We start from the raw sequence: 24,587 nt of genomic DNA, 5'->3' as shown, positions 1-24,587 counted from the left end.
CAGCTTGGATAAGGGTTGCATGGAGCTGTAGCTTGCCCAGATAGTTCCCCTCTGCTTTTCCATCCCACTGGAGAGTCATGCAGCCAACACTGTGCAGTCAGGCCCTGGCAGTTAGCAAGGGGGTACAACCAAAGGGGGTACAACCAAAGGGGATACAACCAGAAGCTTCTTTACAGATGGGCACAGCTAAGTCCTGCCCAGCCTAAAGCCTAACTGCCAGGTGCCTCAGCATCATGCCCAAGATGTGGAAAATACTACAAGAGACTTACAAGAGCACACAAGCCTCCCAAGTTGCTAATCCTTCTTTCCTGTTCTTGTGCTTTCCTTGGCAAGGTTTAAGTGGGACATAAAGAGCTTCAAGCCAGATTTCTGCATCAGGCCCACAGACGGTTACATCTCCCCAGGAATGGTTGTCCCTTTTGTCGTGACCTTCCGCCCCACAAAGCTGGGTCAGGCTGTCCAGTATGACGGGCTGCAGTGCTTCATCCAGGGCAGTGAGCCACTCCGGCTTACTCTGGCAGGATGCTGTGTGGAAGCCCCTGTGATCAAAGAGGTAACTGGAGCAGAGACAGGATGGATCCCATCCCACCTGTACCCCACCATTTGCACTACATCTCTCCCAGGGCAGGGACTGGAGGACACTTAATGTGCATGGACTCACTCTTGCCTGGGTATTCTAGAGAGCTGAGAAATCCGCTGGGCAGGGTTCTCAAAATTCCTGAGCCCTGTTAAAGGTGCTGTTCCTCCAGTGAGCAGCTCAGTTATGCTCGCTCTACACTGAAGCACCCTTGCCACAGGGACACCCTGCAGGGCTTTTCTGACACACTCCCCACAAAGCCACTTTGCTATACTCCCGAAATTGTACACCCACAGCCACTCTTCTCTGTGTTGGAACAGGGGAGGACAGTCAGCACTAGGAGTGGGCAGGGCACCTGCATCAGGCCCCTGGGGCACAGGAATGCAATGGGGAGGACTCCTGGCCCTCACAGGCATTGCAGGACAGGGAAACTTGGGAAGTGTTGGCTCCTAATCCCAAAAGAATGTCCAGAACTGCTTCTCAGCCTGCCCACAAAGGGGCTTTGCATCTATAGGTCTTCTCCTTGCATAGGAGAGTTTCCTTCTAGGACACTCCTTTTTCTTTCAGTCAGCATGTGAAAGGGTTGTTCTCCCTTATTTAAGAACAAATAACTTTATTTACTACAAAAGCTGTGGCCCAACTGGCAATTTTGCCTGTGACAAGAAAGAGCTGCTTTCTGCTTCAAGTCCCAGTGTAGAGCCAGTGTGAGAAGAGTGGAAAGGGTTCCTTGGTGTGACCAAGCAGCCTCTGTGCTCCTCTGTTGCAGACTCTGATTTTCACCTGCAGCGTGCGTGAGAAGCAGAGCCAGACCATCTTCCTGTCAAACCCAAGCAATGAGGCCTGGACTGTGCAACCCATCATTGAGGGGGAGCACTGGAAGGGGCCTGAACTTTTCCATCTAGAAGCCAATCAACAAAAAAAGCCGTACAAGCTCACCTACGCACCTCAAACCATGAGCTCTGAGAATATGAATCATCAGGTACGTGAGTTGTGCCATCATGCTAAGCCTCACGGGGTGACCCTCATAGCTCACCCGGCTTTGGGCAGGAGGTTGGACAAGATGACATTCAGAGGCTCTGTCCAAGCTGACTGTGTCCTGTGGTCTCTGTTGGAAGCTGCTTTCTTGGTGGCTAGAGGCCAGGCACAGGGAAAGGGCAGGTGGGAAGTCTGGACTGACTACTAACCATGTTGGAGCAGCTCACCTAAAAAGCAGGCTTTCTGAAGGTCCAGGAAATGAAGTTTGTTCGGTGCAGCTCCTGATCCCTGCCTATGCAGCATGGGGGGTCTCAGTCCCTATGGACTGAACAGGCTCCCCAAGCCCTGGCACAACCACTTCTGCCAGCAGCTCTGTGCTGGTGTCCTTTTCCCTTTCACAGGGAGCAAGAAGGGCAAAGCTACCCTGCAGTTTCTCACTCAGCCCCTGGGCATGAGCAGTTAGGTGGGAAACGACACCAAGGGCTCTCCTGACACCCCCGTCAGTAGTATAAGAGCTTGGAAAGAGCCATTCCTGCAGAACTCAGGCTGGGCACATGGGGATGACTGACCCCTTTGTTTCCATGGGCAGTATTTTTCATGACAGACCAGGGATAAGCCATAAATCAAAGGGGTCAGTTCAGAAAGAATTTGGGGTGCTGGAGCTGCTGGGGTCTTTGTCTAACTCCTGCTGACCTTACCCTAGGCCAGAATTTAGGCCAGAGTGGAGGCCACAAACTTCTGGGCTCAGTCTGCAGGGTGCTCAGCAGAGCTGGACCTTGTAGGGTTGCACATGCTCAGTACCTCTTTAACGTACAGTCTTGCATGAAGAGTGTTGCAGTTTTCAGCTGTTCTGAAGGCAGAGGAGATGCTGCTCCACAGGCAGGTGACTGTGACCCATTGGCATTGAAAATGAGTATGGATACGAGCTTTTCATGGCCCACCTGGCTGTAAGCTAGCACCCTGTTGTGCCAGCTTACAGGCTGCTCCCTTGACAGTAATACTGGGGCTAATCCCAGCATGGCTGGGGCAGTCCAGTTTAGCAGGGACTGCCATCCCTCTCACTATGGTTGTCCCTGCATGAGCACAGGGCTGGCAGCAGATGTGGCCAGGTTAGTCAGGCAAGTAAAAGAGTGTTGGGATAGGCAGAACAGCTCTGCTGCAGGTCCACTGTGTCTTTGCTTTGCCCAGAGATGCTGCCTCTGTGCCAGCCCAAGCATGTACAACGCTGCCATCTCTCCTGCACAGGACAGGGCTGCAGTTAAGCTCTGCCAGCTGGACTTGCTTAAAGCTGCTCAAGTGACAGCCTGAGACATGGGACTGACCAGAGGTACTCCAGAGCCAGGAACTGGTCCAAACAGAGCACAGGAGAGCTCACTTATCCTCCGTCTTGTCTTCTAGGGTTCCATCTTCTTCCCATTGCCAGATGGGATGGGCTTGTACTACTGCCTCCAAGGAACTGCTAAAGGCCCAGAGTGTTCAGGAATCATTTCCCGGCAGGTGCCATGTAGAGCTTCCCACACTGAGCTCATCCCCGTCTGCAACTGGCTACACAGGCCACAGAGGTGAGTCCAGCCCAGGAAGTCTTGCTCCATCAGCAATCCCTGCAGCAGCACAAGGAAGGAACCTTCCACTGCATGGAATATCCTTCCTGAAAGCTTTTTACTCTCTTTGGCCATTTTTGGCAATAGATGCCTACGCACTGCCCGTGTTCTGCCTACACAGACCCATCTGGGAGGCCTTGCCTCCAAGGTGGATAGAAGCTGGCTCTCTCTTCCTGAGGCATTGAGGATGAGAGGGGCAGTATTGTACCTATGTTTATCCTTCCCATTGACCTTCACTGTGTCCTCTCTCCCACAGGTTTCTTGTGGTGATAGACAAACCAGAAAAGCTGGAAAGCAGTTTTGTGCTGCAGGGGCTGAAACATATCGATGTGCCAGGCTCTGCCACGAAGGACTACCAGCTCACGTTCCTCTCGTACAAAGAAGTAGTCATTAATGCAGTGGTAAGTGTGCACTTCAGGCTGTGGGGCCCTTCAAGGAGCTGGTGGCTCACCAAGAAGGTACACACCTGTTCGTACCTTGACGTGCCCACTGGTAGGATTGTAGGTGTCCTGGGTGGGTACTAAAGAGCAGGCATCTCTCCACACACCCCCTAACACAATAAGTTTCTGTGAGGGTCCCACTGCTGAGTACAGGTGGGTCAGGACACTGGTGAGCTGGAAGCAATGGGTAATCAGGAGCCTCTAAAGGATAAAGTAGAAGAACTTGGGGGTGTTGGCTGACAAGAAGCTCAACATGAAGCAGCAGTGTGCACTTCAGCCCAGAACCACACCCCCCACCATGTGCTGGGCTGCATCCCCAGAGTGTGAGCAGCAGGTCAAGGGAGGTGATTCTAGACCTCTACTCCTCTCTGATGAGATCCCACCTGGAATACTGCATCCAGCTTTGGGGCCAGCATAAGGACATGGGCCTGCTTGAGCGAGTCCAGAGGAGGCCATGGAAGATGATCAGAGGGCTGGAGCACCTCCCTGTGAGGAAAGGCTGAGGGAGCTGGGCTTATTTTGCTGTGAGAAGGCTCTGCGGAGACCTTAGAAACGACTTCCAATATCTGAAGGGGCCAAAAAGGAAGCTGTGGAGCAGCTTTGTACAGGGGTATGGAGGGGTAGGGATGGCTTTAAACTGACAGAGGAGAGATTTAGATTGGATATTGAGAAGAAGTTCTTCACTGTGATGGTGTTGAGACATAGAAGCACATGGCCCAGAGAAGTTACGGATGCCCCATCCCTGGAAGTGTTTAACACCAGGTTAGACGAGGCTTTGAGCATCCTGATCTAGTGAAAGGTTCCATGCAAGAGGGATGAGAACTAGATGACCTTTAAGATCCCTTCCAATCCATACCATTCTAGGGTTCTGTGAAATACTACACATGCTTTCCCCCAGCCTTGCACTCTTCCTCTGTGGCTGCTCACAGCTATTCCTGAAATCAAGGCATTGTGCTTGGCAGGCTCTTTGAGCTGGCTTAGAACAGATGGTGTATTTTTATCTGCAGAATCATAGAACCACAGAATAGTTAGGGTTCGAAAGGACCTTAAGATCATCCACTTCCAACCCCCCTGGTGTGGGAAGGGACACCTCACACTAAACCATGTCACCCAAGACTCCATCCAGCCTGGCCTTGAACACCACCAGGGATGCAGCATTCACAGCTTCCCTGGGCAACCCATTCCAGTGCCTCACCACCCTAACAGTAAAGAACTTCTTCCTTATATCTAACCTAAACTTCCTCTGTTTAAGTTTGAACCCATTACCCCTTGTCCTGTCACTATAGTCCCTAATGAAGAGTCCCTCCCCAGCATCCCTATAAGCCCCCTTCAGATACTGGAAGGCATGCAGCCTTCTCTTCTCCAGGCAAAACAGCCCCAACTTTCTCAGCCTGTCTTCATACAGGAGCTCTCCAGCCCCCTGATCATCCTCATGGCCCTGCTCTGGACTTATTCCAACAGTTCCGTGTCTTTTTTATGTTGAGGACACCAGAACTGTACACAGTATTCCAAGTGAGGTTTCACAAGAGCAGAGTAGAGGGGCAGGATCACCTCCTTCAACCTGCGGAGGTCCTTCTTGGCAGAGAATTGATCAGCACTTCCCTTTTTCTCTGATTCAGGTGACCTTCCTCAATGAGGAGACAGGGGAATACTTGTTCTACACGGTGACTTACAAGGCTACCGCTTCGGAACCCATCAGCACTGTTGAAATTACCACCGCTGTTCGACAGAGAGTGGCCTCCACCGTCAAGGTGGATAACCCTCTGTCTGTCCCCGTGACGTTTGCCATAGAGTGCAAAGTGCCCGACGTCAGTGTTCCCCCACAATTCACTGTTCCTGCACAGTCAGAGGTAGGAGCAAAGCTCCTCAAGTACACTCTCACTTCAGCCTTTCTGGGAGGGCGTGCTCTTGGTGGGTGATGCCCTGAACAAACCATGTGGAGCTTCTTTCCAAGGGTGGCAGCTCCCATCTGCTGATAGTTTAGAGGGGAAGTAGTGTGTGAGAATATCCCTAGTGGGAATCATACTGTGCTGGTGAAGTCTGCTTTGCTACCCCTTGTGATATGCTGCCATCAGGCCTCATGTGGCAGGTCCTTGTGCCACATGCTCTTTATTTAATGTGTTTTTTCAGTTCAGAGTGGCTGCAAGGCATGCCTCAGCCCACCGGAGGGTGCCTTTAGCCTGGATTGATAGGACATGGTGTGTGCCCTGGGGCATTATAGGGGCATTTTAGGGTGGGAAGCTTCTGGGATAGTGCTGGAGGACTCTCAGCTCTTGGGGACTGTCCCGCAAGTGAACTGTCCTCCTAGATGCAGTAAGGCTGTGCCCCAGAGAGAAGGAATTGGAACAAGAAAGGCAGCTTAGCCTTCCAGCACTGTGTGTGCACAACATGGAACAATTTTCCCCATCCTAGGCCCTGAATTCGCTGTCTCTGCCTAACTCAGTGGCATTTCCCCTCATTCCTCTTAGGCTGATCTTGTACTTGAGTACCAGCCCCTGAAAGTGGGTGAGAGCACGGGGCGCCTGGTGCTCCAGAGCAGCGACTTGGGCTCTTTCTACTACAACCTGCAATTGAAAGCCATCGTGAGCCGGCCGGAGAAGCCCCTCTACTTCTGCATCACACTGGGCTCTAGTCAGACCATCACCACAAAAATAATGAATTATGCCCGGCAGAAGACTGAGTACATCCTCCAGGTGAGCCTGGGCTGCCAGGGCTCTGGCTGGAAGGCAGCTCCTCTGGCGAGCACCAGCCCTCTCTGCTGAGGGGTCCAGCCCCTCTGGCTTGGTCTGGCGTAGGCGGGATGGCCATCTGAGTCTGGGGGTCTGCCCACCAGCACTGGGCTTGTCCCCACCTGGACTAGCCTCCCTTGCAGAATGCTCTCTGCTGCCCTTGTTGGAGGTGCTTTTGCAGGCTCCATGGTGTCTGGACTTCCACCTTACAGCCCAAGTATGGCCTCTTGGGTTTGGGTGCAGGGTTGTCCCTGCTTGGCACACTTGGACAGTTCTCTTGCCCATTCAGCAGGGGAATGCTGTGGGTTGGACATACAGTGACAGGATGGGGACAGGAACCACAACCAGTGTGATGGCAGGGGACCATCAGTTTCTTCCTGAGGTACTGACTCAGCTTTTGTGACCCACTCCCTCCATGGTCTCTTTTCTCCCCTGTGCAGACCAATTGTGCCGACTTCCAAACAGAGAAAACCATCAGTGCGGCCCCTGCCAGCCCCAGGGGCTCGGAGCTGAGTGTGGAAGTAACCTTCGAGCCCTGCCAACTGGGTGAAGCCAGAGCCATACTGCAGCTCTCCTCCCCGCTTGGCGGCGATTACAGCATCCCGCTCGTTGGCCTCGCCCTCCCACCCAAGCCTCAGGGCCCCTTCCCCATCAAGGCTGGCACTACCATCTCCATCCCCTTCAAGAACATCTTCCTTCAAACCATGGCCTTCCAGTGCACGGTGGAGCACCCGGCCTTCACCGTCAGGGCCCCCAAGAGCTTGCATGCCAAAAAGACCATGGCCATCACCATCTCCTTCGCTGGCATCCCGGCTGTGGATGGGGCTTCCGTCCCTAGCAGGATGGTGGTCTCCTGCCCCGCGGTGGGCAGTGTCTCCTGGGTGTACTACCTTCGCGGCCTTCCCGCTGCCAAGAGACCGGTGTCCCCCTTGAGCCCTAGCTAGGCTGCTTCTGATAGCGGGCGCTCCGTAATTAACTGAGGGTCCATTAACTCTGCGGCGCTCGGTGTACAATAAACCAACCGCGCTCCTCCGGAGCTGCGGGTACTTTGGAGGCAGTCTCTGCGTCGCCTGGGGGCGCCCTGGATCACGGCGGTGCCTGGGGGCTGCAGGGGCCGTGGCCGCCAGCGCGGTGCGGGAAGAGAGCGGCCCTCGGTATCGGCAAGTGAGGGACGGCGGGGAGCGGGAACCGGCGATGGGGCGGTGCCGCTCCGGGAGACCCCAGCGCACCGGTGCCGAGGGGATGGAGGACGGAGCGGCACCGCGGGGAGGGACTGGGAGCAGAGCGGGGCCTCCTGCGGGTCGCGGGAAGGCAGGAACCGGCCTGTGGTGCTTGGGGGGATCCCGCCATGCACCGTGGAGCTGCCCGCCGTACGGAACCAGATCGGACAGGCTCCCCGGGTGATGGGGTCGCCCAGGGGCAGCGCGGCTGCAGGCCTGGGGGTGTGCGGGCCCGGAGCCCCAATAAGGGCTCGGGTTACGGTGGCTGTGTCAGGGTCAGTGCCCGGGCAGGAGGGGCGCAGCCCCCCCGAGCTGCTCCGTGTCTCCCATCCCCATACATCTGTCACTGAAGTTTATCTTCGAGCCTGTCAGCTTCGGGGCGCCAGCGGGTCAGGGTGCGTGTTCGGCACCGGAGTTGTGCCTGCGAGCCCCGCGCTGATGGCCTGAGCAGCGCGGCTTCGGCTCCCGCGACGCTCCTGGGGATGGCTGGCTCCGGGCTAGACTTGACCGCGGCTGGGTGACACGGGGGTCTCGCCGGCCAGCAGGCAGGAGCTGGCTCTGGGGTGGCCATGCCCGTCTCCCATCAGCCTGCTTTGCTTAGAGCAGGTTGATAACAGATGGTGTCAGCCGTTTTGGGAAGAAAAGTTCATAAGCATCTTCTGTAACGACTTTCCTGGATTTTAAAGTGGGTGACAGGCCGGTGGCAAACCCCTCTACCGAGTTAGACACTGGAAACTTTTGCATCTTCATTGAAGGCTAAAGTAAAGATGCTATTTAGGCTGAGATTTTGGGAAGAGTGGGTCTATGGAATGGGTAGAAGTCAAAGCAAAAAGGGAAAAGACAACATTGCATTGGCCGGGAATCGAACCCGGGCCTCCCGCGTGGCAGGCGAGAATTCTACCACTGAACCACCAATGCTCCAGCTGTTTGGGAAGTTGCTTGCACCGCTGCCTACAGCACTACCTGCACCTCTGCCTGCACAGCTGCCCGTGCCTCCAGCAGCTCTGCTGCAGGGGGCCTGGAACTGAAGGGCCATTGGGTGACCCGGGACCTTGAAGCGGTTGCACGGCTGAAGCAGGGTTACAGATGTCTTCATTTAAGGGCAGATGATAAGTTAAATATCCCTGGGTTCCAAGCTGGGAGTTCCTGGGGAGGAATAGGTATGGCTTATGGAAACCTTGTTTGCTTGGAATATCAGCTGAAGCGGTGTATGGGTGGCTGCGAGGATCCAAAATCATGGTGCTGGGCATTGGTCTGGTAGGCCGTAATTCCATACCAGCCAGTTCTCTGCTGCTGTCTTATGCTGTATTGTGGGTACATGACCCTCATAACCCACCATGTTGGAGAGGGTGTTTAAAGACCTGGTGACTTCTCTGCAAGCACGTAGCCATGGTGAGTGGCCCTTGAGTCTATCCTGGGCTGAGAGTTCATGAATGGTGTAAGAGGCTGCAGGCTGGAGCTGAGCAGGGAGGAGGAGAGAGCTCTGGTTACACTACTGGGTTCCTTCATCGTTCCCCATTTCAATACCACTTTCTTTGGCATTTGCTGTGGCCAAAAAATCATTTCTGACAGCTTACTGAAGATGAGTTGAGGGAAAGAAGAGGAAAGGTGTTTCCCTAAATGCTTGTTTAATTGTATACTTTTATTTTTTCTCTCCCCTTCTCAATATCTGAGTCAGTAATCCAAAGTTTTCACAATTTGGCAATAAGATGCCCCAAATGATGACTGCTTTGACCATGATAAGTATGCTTACTCCAGGTGGTAAAAGCGTCCAAAACCTGTCTGGTGGCCCAGCTTGTACATATAGCAGTTCCAACTTGAGCATAGCCTTCTTTATGATCTGGGAAAGCAGTTCCTTCCCTCAGTGACATTTGTCTTCACTCTTTATTGCTGCCTGACATGGCCAGTAAGTCACAGGTTGTCTCATTTTCAGGTCAGCCCAGGCTGCTTTAGCTTTCTCTGTATGTTAAGCCAATTAATGGTCTTCTCTGGGGTCACTAGTACATTACAAGGATATAAGGTTGTTAAGATTTCCTCTGTGCTGCTTCTTTCTTTCTGTTGCATACCCAAATCCTTTAGAATAGGGCAGATGTAGTTCAGAGCTTTAGGCACGCTTTCCTTGCAACAGCTATTTGTGCTTTTCCTGGTTTTGCCCAGTACATACTGAGGTCATAAAAAGTGTAAAAGCTGGCAAAGCAGTTCAGGTTTTGTTTTGTCTGAGTGATAGTTTTGGGCAGGTTTCACCACATGGCAAGCCTGGCCTCCATTTCCAGAGGATCTCAAAGCAATCTACAGAGACTGGTATTAAAATTGATACGATCATCCTACTTAAGGCAGCTGTTCTTTGAGATGCAGAAAACAACCCTAGATGAGCTGGATACAGAGTAGAAAAAGCAAAGTAACATCAGGTCTCTGGAGGGGAAGGTGGGGAGAATCTTCTGCTAGAGCTAGCTCAACACCTTCATAGACTCATCCACTTCCCGAAATACTGAAGGTGATTAACTATGATTTATAAGCTTAGTTTGAAAATTATTTTCTGTCTCCAAAAAGCATGACTTTTGTTTGGAGATCTGGAAGATACAAGCCCTACACAGTGTGGGAGTTTCAAAAGCAGAAATGTGGAAAGCTGAGTTACATAATAAGAGGGGAAAAGGTATACACGCTGGCTGTGAATTGGGAGTAGTGTGTTTTCTGGCAAGTTTTGTGCTGCCTCTTAAAAAGTACAGGAGAAGAAACAGGATGGGATGTCCCTGCCTGAGGCAGGGGGGTTGGAAGTAGATGATCTCGAAGTCCTTTCCAACCCAAACCATTCTAGGACTCTACGATTCTATGAACTAATCTAACTCAGTGTGGGACAGAAACCTGCCAGCTATTCCAATTTCCCACTTTGAGACAGGGGTTATCATAGGTATTTTCTATTAAAAACTCTTGTTTCAACAAGTCAAACAAACTCAAATACCCACTGTTTACGTAAGAAGGGTGTAGGCATTGTGAACCTCCAAGGGGTGGAACAGAGATTATAAAGTCACCCAGTGGGACAGATTTAGTAATGTCAGTGCAGGACCTAAAATCACAAGATTAAGTAGGATTCACCGTTAGGAATTTTGTAACCAATACTTGACTCTCCTGGGATTACAGTGTAAAGGAGAATAGCTTTATCCTTCTCCACAGTACATGGTTTTGTGAAGTGTATCAATCTTCAGGAAAAATGCCTTGATGAAAGGTGATCTATGCAAGCAAACAGGGTGATTTATTTGCTTGATGATGCTTTCAGTGGAAATCATCACTATTAACATTAGAAGATCTACTGAGATCCAGGCTGCTCGCTATGTCAAAGGTATCATCTCAGAATAAATTGGATTAGGCTGGAGTCCCAGGTTAAACCTGTGCACATTAACTTTGCATGTTGACTACAAACGTTCAACTGCTGGAGGGAGCTGACGGCCCTGTCTGTGAAACACAGAGCACAGTCCAAACAGATGCTAATCCTGTGTGAAAAATGAGGCAAGATTTCTTAGGCTACATCTGTGTTAGTCAATCAAACAGTTCTGGAACAAGCTGTCTTTATATTCTTACCTTAGAACTGTATTGTGTGCCATAGTGCTGGTGTCTCTATTCCCCACATTTTCTGCATAGGAAGAAAAAGAAAGCCTGTTTCTGCAGCTGACAAGGCATCACCTAAGCCACAGCGTCCACCATGCTTGGTGAGAAAAACTGGAGCTTCCCTCCAATGAATCAGAAACTTGCCCCACAGTTACCAAAAGAGAGAAGAGGTGGCAAGGGACATGGGCCATCACCTCTGCCAGCCATGTTACTGCTCTCAGCTCCCAGCAAGCCATCCGCTCACTACAGAGGACTGGCCCTTGCTGCTTCCCCAGATCTGGTCTCAAACCATCCTGCTTGCAGTATGGGCAAAGCTCTGTTTTGAGGAACTTCATGAGGTTGGCACTGGCCACCTCTCAAGCACGTTAAGGTCCCTCTGGATGGCATCCCTTCCCTCCAGCGTATCAACCGAACCACACAGCTTGGTGTCATCGGCAAACTTGCTGAGGGTGCCTCAATCCCACTGTCCATGTCAGCGACAAAGATGTTGACTGTGGCTGAGGGCACCTTTACCGGTGGGCCTCAGGACAAAGGAGCTGTGTTTATTTGGCTGCTGACAAAAGTAATTGTGTCAGCCAGCAATCCCTCAGGCAGATCTGGGGCAGGAACCTGTTTAAGAGCTGTAGTGGTATCTTGTTCTCTGCAACAGGAGACACTGCTATTCTGCAGTGCTAGTGCAAAGAATGTATTTCACTCCCTGCCCTCCTGACTCTGTTCCTGCCACCAGCTTCCTTTCTGCCCATTTATCAATCACCTAATGCACTGAATAATGATATCAGGCAGGAAAACAGAAAGTAACCACTGAAGAAATTGTTAGAAGCAACCTATGTTTATTTTCATCTCAGCAGGGTAGCAGTACCCCATCACAGTGAGTTATGCAGCTCTGTAACACTGGCAGCCATGCTGCAGTTTTCTCCAGGTACAAACAGCAGCAAGGAGCACAGCTTCTCTCTCTGAGAAGCTTCCTGAGGCACTTTCATAGGGAGAAAGCCTTAGCACAGCTCTCCAAAGGACACTTCCTCACACAAGGTCCACTGAGGTCACTGAAGAGATTTCTCGCAGATCCATGGGGCAAGGATTTCACAGCTGGAAGCACGAATGGCACCATCCAGCAGAACGGCACAGTTCTGCACGGGGCTGTTGAACAGGACACTGTGGGAGACACGGGCAGAGCACACAAGCGGGAGGACATTAGAGAGGGATCATCACTTTGGCAGGGGGAAGAACCTCGCACGTCTTTGGAAGTAGGAGACTCACTGAAGTTGGACTTCATGACCTTGTGTCAGGAAAGACCCATCCTGGAACATGGGAGGTCTGGCAGTGGGGCTTGCTATGCCCACAGCTCACCCTGAGACTTGAGAGGTAGTCTGTGTCATTTTGGCTCTCCATTTCCCATCACTAATGAGAGAAAAGTCCTGCTCCACTTAAAGCATTTAGAGACCTTGGGACAGAAAGTAGCAAGTATTCCAGTCTGAATGTGTTGTATGGGCACGTGGAAGATGAAAGCCTCTGTTTCATTAAGGTTTTCCAATAGAAAACCTTTTCAATGCAAAGGGAAATTAATGATCAAGCAGAAATCCACAGAGACACAAATCTGGTGCAAAAGAGGTAACAGAGGCAACGGCAAAGACTGGAAGTGTTTGGCTACTACTTAATGGGCCAACAAGAAACTCCAGGCACAGCTTTGGAGAGGGACACCCCAAGCTTTATAACTGATAAAAGAGGGGGGGAGGAGGAGGATGATTTGGGATGTTCCAGGTGGGCCTGTGCAAAACCTGTCGAGGAACGTTTAGGGGAAGGGAAGTGACAGAGGAGGGGACAGGCCGTGTGTGAGCAGGGGGACTGTCCGTGTGCAGTTCCAATTCCATGGCAGCTCCAAGCTGCACTAGCCAGGGGATAGGATGCCCTGGGAGCCTAGAGAGTGTTTTGTGTGTGTGTTCACTAATGGATTTCAATCCTGAGCAGCCAAAGAGGAGGAAGGGGACTTATCTGCCTATTCTTGTGCTTTATGTGAGTCCTATTAGCACTACATGTGGCTGCTGCTGAAGGCAGTGCCTTGTTTGTTGGCAGCGTGTGCAGCCAGCTGTGTGAGAGTCCTTTGCCTGCACATGTGTCTGTATTTGTGTCTCTGGGACACATGCTCAGATTTCCTAGTGAGTGATCCTACAAATGGGAATGTAGCAGCTGTGCACATCATCCTGGGATAGAGACTCCCACATCTCTGGTGCACCAGACTGGGCTCCAGCAGCCGGACAGGAAGAACCCATTAGTTCTGGAGCTGCTGGAGCCAGCAGCCACTCTGAACATAGCAGCTGTATTCATTGCTGATAAGACTTCCACAGACTACAGATGGAACATCTCATGTAGAAGTTTAAGGGCATGGGAAGGATCTCAAGCCCTTTGCTTTACAGAAAAATACAGAGGAAATACCATACTCACTTTTTTCCATTTAGTTTTGAGCCATCTTCCCAGACCCAGTCATAACCAGTGCTGTTCTGCAAACCAATCCAGTAGGATTCGGTGTGCATCATCTGGAAGAAGTCCTAGGAGGGACAGAGAGGCAGGGAGATCAGTAGTTTCAGAGAAACAGAGTCAAGTTCTGGACTCTGGGAGGAAACAATGGGGCGCTGTGTGAAAGAGGGAGGTTTGCAGCTATTTCTCAACGTCCTTTGGGCACCCACACCATTCCAATTCCTTACTGTAGGAACCTACTTTGTGAGAGGCAGCATTTCAGAGTGCCAGCAGCTCCCCCAGCCGTGGGTCTGAGGACTGAGCCCATGACAAGCTCAGCAAGGGCAGGCAGAGAGAAGCACGTTCCTCTTGCAAAGGCCTTTTACTCTTTCCCTTGCTCACAGAGGGGAAGAGCTGGACAGTACAGTGCCTTCGACCCGCTCCCCTGTAATCCTGTTATCCTGTATGGCAAAGGCCCTCGGTCCTGGCCACCGCAAAGGCACCCACCATTTCGCTGGTATCACTGATGACGAGGAGATGAGCTCCCTGTGCCCCGCAGGACTGCCGGCTGGAATGCCAGTCCTTCTTCTGCTTGGAGAAGCAGTAGCAGCTCCCTCTGTAGGTGACCCACTGCTCAGGGCAGCGTGGGCATGGATAGCCTGCAAAACAGGCATACGGCTCTCTTCTCGTTCGTAGAGCCTGCTCCGCTGCGGGCACATTTCGCACACGCACCCCTCTAGAAACTGATTCTCCAGCATTATAGTAATGCCATCGCTGGAGCTGTTCTGAGACTGGCAAAGACAATGTCATTAACAGCACAGAGGCTCTCTGAAAATCATCCATTTACCAGATGGGAATAGGTGTGAGATTATGGAGGGGTCTTTTGGGGCCTTCCTTTTCCTTTTCCTTTTCCTTTTCCTTTTCCTTTTCCTTTTCCTTTTCCTTTTCCTTTTCCTTTTCCTTTTCCTTTTCCTTTTCCTTTTCCTTTTCCTTTTCCTTTTCCTTTCCCTTTCCCTTTTCCTTTTCCTTTTCCTTTTCCTTTTCCTTTCTAGTGTTTTTACTCTTTTGTTTTCCCTTCTCCTTTTCATTCTGTCTTCCTCATATAAACTTCATCTTTGGCCCACGTTTCCTTCTGTCCAATGGGATAGGCAAAGCCCTGGCATCTGACAGGACTGTGGCAGGTCCCCCACTTCCATACAGCCCCCATCACTAAGCTCTGGCTGCTGCTAGGACCAGGAATCATTTTGTAACAGTTGCTAGTCATGGAGGTCTTGCAGTTTGAAGCACCCTCCTTTTCCTTCCTGACAGGAGAGCAGGTAGTGCCACTGGCCCATGGATGGCCACTGAACACCTCAGGGCTCATTCTCTCACTGTACAGCACTGATCTGCAGATGCACATGAAAAAATGGGCTTTCTGGTTCTGTCCTCTGGTCTAGAGCTGCATTTATCAGGATGTAGACATGAGTGGTTGAGCACCCAACAAAGTCTGCTTGCTACACATTGAAGTCTACCCAGTTGCCCCTCTCAAAGGCATCTTTGATATTCTCTATGCCTTACTTTCTTGATCCTGCTGAGGACTGGTGTAACTAGGCCAAACTTTAAAAACCTCAGAAAACAGAATCAAGTCTTTTTTAACAGAGAAATGATACTTCCATGCTCTTCTTGGAGCCCTGAGCAGATATCAAAAGCTCTGTTTTGCTTCCTGGCAAAGCTCTAACTTCAAATAAAATATTTTCAATGGCAGGTTTTTATTTACCCTTGATAATAAAACCCAGTGCTGTTCCCAGCGATGCCAAGATGAGGATCCCTAGAATCACTGCAGTAATACAGCGGCTGGTGCATAAACCAGGAAAATCTAACAGGAAGAAAAAGAGCATAAATGTGATAAAGGTGAGGTTTTCTCAATGGGATCAGCTCTAGAAATACAATATATGTGAAACTGCAGTGTCTGTTTACTTCACCCTGCACTCATGTCAGAGTGCAATACTATCTGACTAGTTCTTTTTGATATTCCACACATGGATAATTCAATGTTTAATATCAGTTTATTTTTACTAAAGAAATGTGATGTTGCATGAGATTCTGATTTAGCAGGGTGATACAGCTATGTGTTGAAAGCAACACATAAGTGCAAGTTACATTTAGCAAGTATAGCGTTTCAATACACAGCTGAATCACAAGACAAATGTGGTTCTCTTTGCCAGGCTCTACAATTTGCTCACCGTCGCAGCGCTGGGTTGCACCAACAAGGAATATGTGGGTTTAAGCAGCTCAAGCCTGTTGCTGTCTTCAAAGCTCTTTTTGTCAGTTGTACCGTGGTTGTATTCTCTGTTAGGCTGTCACATACACAGACACCTCCCCCCCCCCCCCGCTGGTCTGGCTAGGAAGACATTCACGCTCTTTTAATCAGCTCAAATTTACACCAGCTGATCACTCAAATGGTACAACTGTCGATCTAAAACCAAGGTACCTCTGTGGTACCCTTAAAGTTAAGTTCATCTTGCTTTCTGGCAGCCACATTCAATACTGCATACTTCATGCTTACATGGCACTTGTATACTTCCCTTCTCCCACTGTAGGGGCTTCTTGATCAGTCACAGCTCAGGATTATGTCTGAAGAGAAGTCCAACTACAGTGACTTTTTTGATACAGCATCAACAGAATTATTAGATCACACATCACTTAACTCTGTTGGAGCTGCAAGTCTCCAGCTTTAACCTGCCTCGAACTCTCTATCCTTCTCAACTACAAATAGCAGCCTAGAAAACTTATTAGCATAAAATTGCAAATAATTAATTCATAGAATCCTATAATGATTAGGGTTGGAAAGGACCTCAAGATCATCTAGATCCAACCCCCTGCCATGATTAGGGATGCCTCACACTAGACCATGTTAACCAAGGCTCTGTCCAACCTGGCCTTGAACACTGCCAGGGATGGAGCATTTACCACTTCTTTGGGCAGCCTGTTCCAGTGCCTCACCACCCTCACAGTAAAGAACTCCTTCCTTACATCTAACCGAAACTTCCCCTGTTTCAGTTTAAACCCATCACCCCTTGTGCTATTGCTACAGTCCCTGATGAAGAGTCCCTCTCTAGCATCTGTGTAGGCCCCCTTCAGACATGAAATCTGTTAGACTGTTTATTCAGGAATGCATACATCTTTCCCATTAACAGACTTTACCTTTGTTTGTGATGTTCTCCTCTGTTCTTTGTCTTCTCATCATCAGTTTCTTGGAAGAAGGGCTGTGGTTCACATTCAGATAGATGTGTTCCTTTTTATTCCTGTCATGTGCTTTTAAGTGTTGTGTTTTTTTACTTTGCTTTACTTGGAATTTAGAAGTCCAACTAGCTACAAAGTCCAGGTCTGGATCTGAATTTTCCTGAAGGTCAAAAGAGCTTTCCTTCCAGCAGTTTGGAATCATTTCTAATGATAGCATATATTATTAGTAGAAGAGTAATACATGGAACAAATCACAGAATCACAGAATGGCTAGGGTTGAAAGGGATCTTAAATACAATCTAGTTCAAATCAGCCTTCTGGAGTACAAGTCATTTAAGCAATGACAATAGCTCTCGAAGAGTTCTATCATTTATGACTAAACTGCTCCTATGATGAATGAATGTTAGGTAGGCCAGTGTTAGCCAGGGGATCTTACTTTCACAGAGAGGTGAAGTTACCTAGCATTCTCCACATCAACTAATATAAGTAAGCAACTAAAGCTTGACCAAAATGACAAAGGTGAGGAATTGTATTTCCTTATGTAGCAAATAGACAGACATGGGTAATTCTAGTGGGACAATTTGCAGAATGGATTTCTCTCTTTCACTGCAAGCACCATCAATAAAAGCAATACAGATGCATTTGACCTATACCAATGACATGTTGATTGACTTTGAGAATTTTGATAAGAAAATTGAGGGGATTTACCTTATTTCCACAGGAGGAAGCTGAAATGTGATAGCAGAGCAGGTGGTGCATCTGTCCTCATCTCCATATATGACTCTGCAGGATGACAAATTGATTGTTACTATCAGACTGAAACAGGGCAACTGAGAGATGGGAAATGAGTATCGTGGTGACCCACACAGGAAACTTGTGTCCTTTTATTGCAGCACAGAGCTCTACTTCTTCAGAGTTATAGTGAAAAAAAAAGTGTTCCTGCCATGGTTGCACCAAACTCTGAGCTATTTGCAATGTTACATTCACTGAGCAACAGAATACATTGAACAAGCTGTATCTGTAGACTCCGTTATTAAAAGCATAGGCTTGTACTGCCAGTCTTCAAATGGAAAACAAATAATAGTACTTTCATAAAAGAAGAGGACTTCACAATTCAATCATTTTGCTAATTCTGAGGTTTAGTCAAAATCTGGAAACATAATTTTATTAACATTTCATAATCATTTTTACTTTATAGGCTACCAGGAATATATATATGTTTAATTTTGAAACATAAAATTATTTTCCACCCCTTTTCTTCATGTCCTTTCCCTTCTTTTTCTTCTTACTCCATTTATTTTTAAGGACATAAATAAGAACTGGTTGGGGATGTAAAAGCTGGGGGAAGGTGTGGCTGCAGTAACCTAAGATGGTGGAGTTCAGGATCCTGAAAAGAAGGGAAAACCTGCAAAAAACAGGATCCCAACCCAGGACTTAAAGAAGGCAAACTTCGGGCTGCTCAGGAATCTGCTTTCAGGTATGCCATGGCAAACAGTCCTAGAGAGGAGGTTCAGGATAGCTGGATGGTTTTCAAGTGTCAGTTCCTTTGAGCTCAAGAACGGCCCACCCAATGAGCAGGTTACAAATGGTGACAGTGGGCCCCCATGAATCCCTTAGCTTGTAGGGGTGGGGTTAGGAAAGCCAAAGCCTGCCTGGATTGGAATCTGGTGTGAAAGGCCACAAGGAAGGTTTAACAGGGTACATCAGGAAGCAAAAAAATACCTAGCGAAAAATGTGGGCCTGCAGTGTAGCTGATCACAAAGACATAGAAAAGGGTGATACACTCTGTGACTCAGTGCTTCCTTTGTCTTAGTCTTTGCTAAGGTGACTTGCCTTCAGCAATCTCAGGTCCATGAAAACTATGAGGAAGTCCAGTGAAAAACAGACTTAACTTTGGTGGAGGAGCTATCATGTTAGGGAGCATTGAAACTAAATGCACATATACAAGTTCATGGACCCTGATGGGACATACCACGAGTGCTGTGGGAGCTGGCTTCATTGCAAGGCCACTCTCAACAACCTTTAAAAGGTCATGGTAATCAGGAAAGGTCGCTGAAGATGAAGACAGGAGATGACTCCTGTCTTCAAGAAGAAGGATCCAGGGAACTACAGACCAGTCAGCCTGATATCAGCCCCTGGAAAGGTAATAGAGCAACTCATCCTAGAAACCATTTCCAGACACACGAAGAATAAGAATCACTGAATCACAGAATGGTTTGGATTGGAAGGGACCTCTGGAGATCATCTAGTCCAATCCCTCTGCCAAGGAACAGTAATCACCTTGTCAGCACAGATTTGCAAAGGGGAAGACATGTCTGATTGACCTCATAACCTACAGTGAGGTGACTCACCCCATGGAGAGCTGTGGATGTTATTTTGACATTGTCTCCTGCAACATCCTCACACACAAGTACTGATGAACTATCAAACTGGATAAGTAGATAGTGAGGCAGACTGAAAACTTGCTATAGGGCTGGGTCCAGAGGCTTGTGACCAGTGGCATGCAGTCCAGCTGCAGGCTAGTGACCAGATGTGCCACAGGGCTCAACACTGGATGCAGTAGTGTGCCTGTGACCTGTGACCTTCACAATAGAGCAGAGTAAGTTCTCTTACCCTCAGTAAGTTCTCAGATGATACAAAACTGAGAGGAATGACTGATACACCAGGTGATTGTCCCAGCATTCAGAGAGACCTGGACATGGTTGGAGAAATGGCCAGAAAGAAACCTCATGATGTTCAGTAAAGGCAAATGCAGGCTTCTGCACGTGGCGAGAAATCAGCACACACTGGGGTCAGCTGTCTGGGAAGCAGCTTTGCAGAAAAGGATCTGGGAATTCCCGGCAAATGACAAATTGAACATGAGGCAGCAACGTGCCCTCACACCCTCATGGCAAAGGTGGCCAACAGGCTCCTAGGTTGCATTAAGCAGAAAGCTGCTTCCCCTCTACTCTGCACTGGTCAGGATGTGTATCCAGTCTGGGCTCCCCTGCACAGGAAGCATGTGGATTTACTGAAGCAAGTAGGAAAGAGCCAGTAAGATGATTAAGGAACTGAAGCATCTTTCATACAAGGAGAGGCTGTGAGCACTGGGACTGTTCAGCCTGGTGAAGAAAAGGTTCAAGGGGAATCTTGTCGTGTTGTGTTTTTTTTTTCCTTTCTTTTTCTTTTTTTTTTTTTTTTTAATGTACAGTGAATGTGGTCAAAACCTGGAACAGGCTTCCCAGGGGTGGTAAAGCCTCTCTCTTTCGGAGATATTCAAAGGGCAATTGGACAATGTCCTTCGTAGCTTGCTGCAGTTAATCACAGAATCACAGAACAGTTAGGGTTAGAAAGGACCTTAAAATCATCTAGTTCCAAACCCCCTGCCATGGGCAGGGACAGCTCACACCAAACCATCTCACCCAAGGCTCTGTCCAACCTGACCTTGAACACTGCCAGGGATGGAGCATTCACAACTTCCCTGGGCAACCCATTCCAGTGCCTCACCACCCTAGCAGTAAAGAACTTCTTCCTTATATCCGATCTAAACTTCACCTGTTTAAGTTTTAACCCATTACCCCTTGTCCTGTCACTACAGTCCCTAATGAAGAGTCCATCCACAGCATCCCTATAGGCCCCCTTCAGATACTGGAAGGCTGCTATGAGGTCTCCACGCAGCCTTCTCCAGGCTGAACAGCCCCAACTTTCTCAGCTGATCATATGGGAGGTGCTTCAGTCCCCTGATCATCCTCGTGGCCTCCTCTGGACTTGTTCCAACATTTCCATGTCCATTTTATGTTGAGGACACCAGAACTGCACACAATACTCCAGGTGAGGTCTCACAAGAGCAGAGTAGAGGGGCAGGATCACCTCCTTCGACCTGCTGGTCACACTCCTTTTGATGCAGCCCAGGATACGGTTGGCTTTCTGGGCTGCAAGTGCACACTGCTGGCTTGTTCATGAGTTGACCCTACTTTGAGCAGGGCACTGATGGTCACCAGAGCTGCCTCCCAGTCTCCACTATTCTGTGACTCTGTGACAAGTAGTGAAATTTCAGTATGAAAGAAGAAGATGGAGGCTGAGTGTTACAGCTGATTCCCCTACAAGTGGCTATGGAGAGGCAGGTAGGCTCTACCCTGCCTTGCAGTACAATAAATCTTTTGCTCCTGAAAGGGACTTCTTGGGCTTAGGAGGTTAAGACAGACTTCAGGTTGCTCTGCCTTGTGCTGTTGATAAGGCCTGAAGGCCTCCACATCCAAAGATCTCCTTCTCTCCCTCACCCCAGTTTGTGGGGTTTGTGGTTCAAGGAGCTGGCAGCTTCAGGGCCAGCTCTGCAGGAGTGAGCTGCAGGATGCTGCTGACCCATTTTCACAGAGTCTGTGGCTTTTGATACTTCAAACTCATCCAGACAGTGTTTGAGCAGCTGTGATGTAAAACATCTCTCTGGGGCAAAACAAGCTAGTACAGTTCTTCCTAGCAATTATACCATGCACCATAACTCACAAGATCAAAATCAGTTGTGCACACAGCAGAAATCACATACAGGATTAATGCTGATTGGACAAAGGTCTTCAGCATCGTTTTACAAGTCTGTGGTTCCTTGTGGGCAGATCTATGACACAGACATCAAACTTGCCACACTCCCCAGCAAGCTGGATCTAAATTCTGCCCTCATGCCCCGAGTTCTTTGTTGTGCTGCTGCATCTGAGTGCACATTCTAGGGCAGGAAGTTCCTCCTTTAAAACACAGATGTCTCAAATGAGTTTCCATACAGAATGCAGGATTAAATGTAATAAAAGTCTTTTTTATAATTCAGTATAAGAAATAAAGCAATTAAACTTATTAAAACATAACATTTTAACATTATATGGTGGGGGGTTGAAACTAGAGGATATTTAAGGTCCCTTTGAACCCAAACCATTCTGTGATTCTGTAACAAACTAAACGCTGTCCTCCATCTTGGAGCTGGAGATGTGCAGAAAGCACACATTCCTGAATTCTTTAAACCTAATGTTTAAAAACTTAGGTTACAGAGAATTCAGCTTGTATCTGGCTCCTCTTTCTTGTCACAAACAATAAACCACAGTAAATCCACAATCTGAAAAGCTGACACCAGCTCACAGGAAATGATGCTTTTGAAGACATCAGCTTTGACCAGACAGGAAGCATTGGCTTCACAAAATGCTTTGTTAAATAGCTCGTATGCAATGGTTAATCAAAAAGACAGTGAGAAAGCTCTGAGTGCTTCTCTTCCAAACCACTATATATATGTCATAGTGCCATTTCTTGTGTGCCTCATCAGATAGGCCTGGTTTGCAACATGCCCAAACATGTAAAACATCCATTTCTGGTTTGTGTGTTTGTTTACTGTGGGAGTGAGGGGATGGGGATGGTGGTGTTTGCTGCTGTGTTTTGGTTATCTCAGACTCAAGACTTCTCATGAAAATATAGAAATACAATTAACAACAAATAAACTCATCCGATCAGAACAGCATACACACGTTTTATTGTATACATTCCCACACTGTACTGTACTGCTCCTGTCTCTTCACCTCATCTTGAAAACGGGTTGTGGTGAAGAGCTGAGAGCTGCAGCGCACCCGTGTCCACGCAAGATGCTATTGGTATAATAAAGAAAGGAACAGCTGGTCATAAGCTAAGTCTGCAACAAATACTTAATTGTTTTCATTCTTGTGACAATGATCCCGGTGAAAAGAAATGAAATATTTCTCCAGTGGCAAGAGCTCTGCTGCAGATTTCCACATTAAAATATTTATTTCTTACCAACCCAGCCCCATGCGTCGCCAAGTAATGAATTTTGCAGTACTAGTCATGGGAAACTCTTCAAACTATTGCTGCTCATGCTGACACTGAGTTGCTTCTGTAAAGCTGTGTGGAAGGTGAGAGCATCCACTTCATTACAGTCACCCACTGAAGTACTCTTTAAATGCAAAAGAGGATAATTGACAGAGACCCAGATCTTCTGCACATAAAAGAGCAGTAGAGATGGCAATGACTGAAAGTCTCCAGCCACTACTTAATGGGCCAACAAGAAGCTCCAGACACAGCTTTGGAGAGGGACACCCTGGGCTTTGTAACTGATAAAGGGGGGGGGAAGGAGGAGGAGGATTTGGGATGTTCCAGGTGGGGCTGTGCAAAACCTGTTGAGGAACATTTAGGGGAAGGGTGGTGACAGAGAGGAGGGGATGGGCCATGTGTGAGCAGTTCCTGATGATGTGCAAGCCCTTGTCTGACCCAGGCCTGCCCTGATCACCACAGGAGGTCCTGGCTCCTCATTAAACCCTTTCTTTGCTCTCTCCCTGCTACCTCAGTCTCTGGCTCGTGTGTACCAGTGCTGTGAGGATGAGGTGCCAGCACCCAAGGGCACCCTGCAAGGGGATGTGGAGCCAGCTCTGGAGCCAGAGGGATCAAGGACTCCAGTGTGGTGCCAGGCGCTGGGGTGGGTGAGGGACTCAGCTCAGTGACTGGGTCAGGACTGGATCTGTGTGTCCTGGCCACAGCTGCTGGGGCACCAGGACAAGGGAGTGATGGGTGATGAGGGCGGGGCTCAGCAGCTGGAGCAGGGCTGGGGGTCACAGTCCATGTGTCAGTGCTGGGGGGAGAGTGCTCGTGTCTTCCCCAGCCCATGCATGTGCAGTTCCAGTTCCATAGCAAGCTCCAAGCTGCACTAGTCAGGGAGTAGGAGGCCCTGGGGCTGGGCAGGGGATCAGGTGGGCACAGGGTCCCTACTGATGTTTGGAGGGAGTCCTGTAAGTGTGGGGCTCCTGTGAGATGAGTGTCTGCGTGGCTGGTGAGCACTGAGCTGGACCCACTGGTGAGTAGAGGGCCTGTGGGGTGGGTTAAAGGCGCTGGGATCTGGGCAGAGGAACCAGAAGGAGAGGTGCTCTGCTGGCAGCCAGGGTATCCATGACTCTGTGTGTGTCACGGATAGAAATAGCTGCACACCCAAGCAAAGCAAAAAGCTTTTTCAGTACTTCCCAACAGCCAGCAGATGTCTCGCAAATAGCAGGGAAGATGGGCTGAGCACACGGATGGTTGCTTGGCAAGACAAATGCCATAGCCACAAAGGCCCTCCTTCCTCCTCCTTTCCCTGATAACCGTGGTGCTCCCTCTAATGCTTCTCTCCCTTTTATCCCTGCCCTTTCTTTAATACATGCCCCCAGAGGCACTGCTAGCCTGGCTGATGGGCTCAGCCGTGTCCTGCAGGGGTCTGTTGCGGAGCAAGCAGCCTCTAGTCTCTTCCCACAGAGACCATCCCCTGCAGCCCCCCACAGCCCACAGGCACCCAGCACAGTTACACACTGTACCCAGCACATCCCCAGGGAGTGCAGAAGTTGCACATGCAGCTGCAGACACCAGCTTCCATCACTGCGGCAGCTGGGGTTGCACCACAGGCACTGCCTGCCTTGCCCTGTGCATTGCAGCACTGCAGCTTCCTACTCTTAAGAGCTCCATTTGGAAAGATGGTGTTACTTCTTTTCTATATGCATTCTGCCAGAGGGTTGCAGGAGGAGGTTTTGGGTTTTCTCTAGTCCTGTTGGTATTTCACAGTGTTTTCTACTTTCTAAGGCTCTCTTTTTTACCTCCCATCACTTACCTTTACTTGCCTGCTTAACACCTAACATTTAAACTGACACTCTTTCAACTTTCTTTTCTTTTTTTTAAACAAACTGGTGTCATCTGTAACCACATTATGTGGGTCACGTCTTTTAAAGCCATAGCACTGGCTGTTTGGTTTCTTGTTGTCATGTCCCTTCCCCATTCAGGAC

At 49.1% G+C, this 24,587-nt stretch overlaps 3 protein-coding genes and 1 non-coding gene across 8 annotated transcripts in view; 1 reads left to right on the top strand and 3 right to left on the bottom strand.

The window, feature by feature from the left end:
- Positions 1-7,375, top strand: part of LOC133216744 (hydrocephalus-inducing protein homolog) — a 106,511-nt gene extending 99,136 nt beyond the window's left edge. The window contains exons 79-85 of the mRNA XM_061361747.1: positions 334-553; positions 1,344-1,556; positions 2,951-3,114; positions 3,410-3,554; positions 5,213-5,443; positions 6,062-6,286; positions 6,763-7,375. Of these exons, the coding sequence (XP_061217731.1) occupies positions 334-553; positions 1,344-1,556; positions 2,951-3,114; positions 3,410-3,554; positions 5,213-5,443; positions 6,062-6,286; positions 6,763-7,266 (1,702 nt within the window). The 3' untranslated portion in view covers positions 7,267-7,375. The remainder of the gene's footprint in view (positions 1-333; positions 554-1,343; positions 1,557-2,950; positions 3,115-3,409; positions 3,555-5,212; positions 5,444-6,061; positions 6,287-6,762) is intronic.
- The window catches only part of YBX3 (Y-box binding protein 3), a 92,277-nt gene that overhangs the window by 474 nt on the left and 67,216 nt on the right, over positions 1-24,587 (bottom strand). The gene's annotated exons all lie outside the window — the stretch shown is intronic.
- Positions 8,390-8,460, bottom strand: TRNAG-GCC (transfer RNA glycine (anticodon GCC)). The gene has a single exon. It is a non-coding gene; the product is annotated as a tRNA-Gly (tRNA).
- Positions 12,171-17,771, bottom strand: LOC133216601 (killer cell lectin-like receptor subfamily G member 1). Of its 5 annotated transcripts, none has more exons than XM_061361444.1 (6): positions 17,527-17,765; positions 16,780-16,978; positions 15,353-15,451; positions 14,104-14,255; positions 13,585-13,688; positions 12,171-12,297 (listed from the first exon to the last, which is right to left on the bottom strand). In XM_061361444.1, the coding sequence occupies exons 1-6, from the start codon at positions 17,575-17,577 to the stop codon at positions 12,186-12,188; spliced, it is 717 nt and encodes a 238-aa protein (XP_061217428.1). In that variant the 5' UTR covers positions 17,578-17,765; the 3' UTR covers positions 12,171-12,185. The 5 variants fall into 5 exon arrangements, with proteins under 5 accessions (XP_061217428.1, XP_061217439.1, XP_061217458.1 ...); XM_061361455.1 differs by having other exon boundaries at positions 16,780-17,022; positions 17,527-17,761; XM_061361474.1 differs by having other exon boundaries at positions 16,780-16,828; positions 17,527-17,761.

The sequence above is a fragment of the Neopsephotus bourkii genome, unplaced genomic scaffold, assembly GCF_033783945.1.
Source record: "Neopsephotus bourkii isolate Nb327-2 ecotype Australia unplaced genomic scaffold, CSIRO-AGI_Nbou_v1 NB_107, whole genome shotgun sequence".
Classification (NCBI taxonomy): Eukaryota; Metazoa; Chordata; class Aves; order Psittaciformes; family Psittacidae; genus Neopsephotus; species Neopsephotus bourkii.
This window is presented reverse-complemented; position numbering and strand designations above follow the sequence as displayed.

Bases quoted from the DNA above. Each gene is read 5' to 3' on its own strand.
- LOC133216601 (XM_061361444.1), bottom strand. From the start codon at position 17,577: ATGCACCACCTGCTCTGCTATCACATTTCAGCTTCCTCCTGTGGAAAT. The intron at 14,256-15,352 runs GTAAATAAAAAC...CCTGTTTTGCAG, and splicing joins ACTGGGTTTTATTATCAAGG to GCTATCCATGCCCACGCTGC. The intron at 12,298-13,584 runs GTGAGTATGGTA...TGTCTCCCACAG, and splicing joins TCAAAACTAAATGGAAAAAA to TGTCCTGTTCAACAGCCCCG.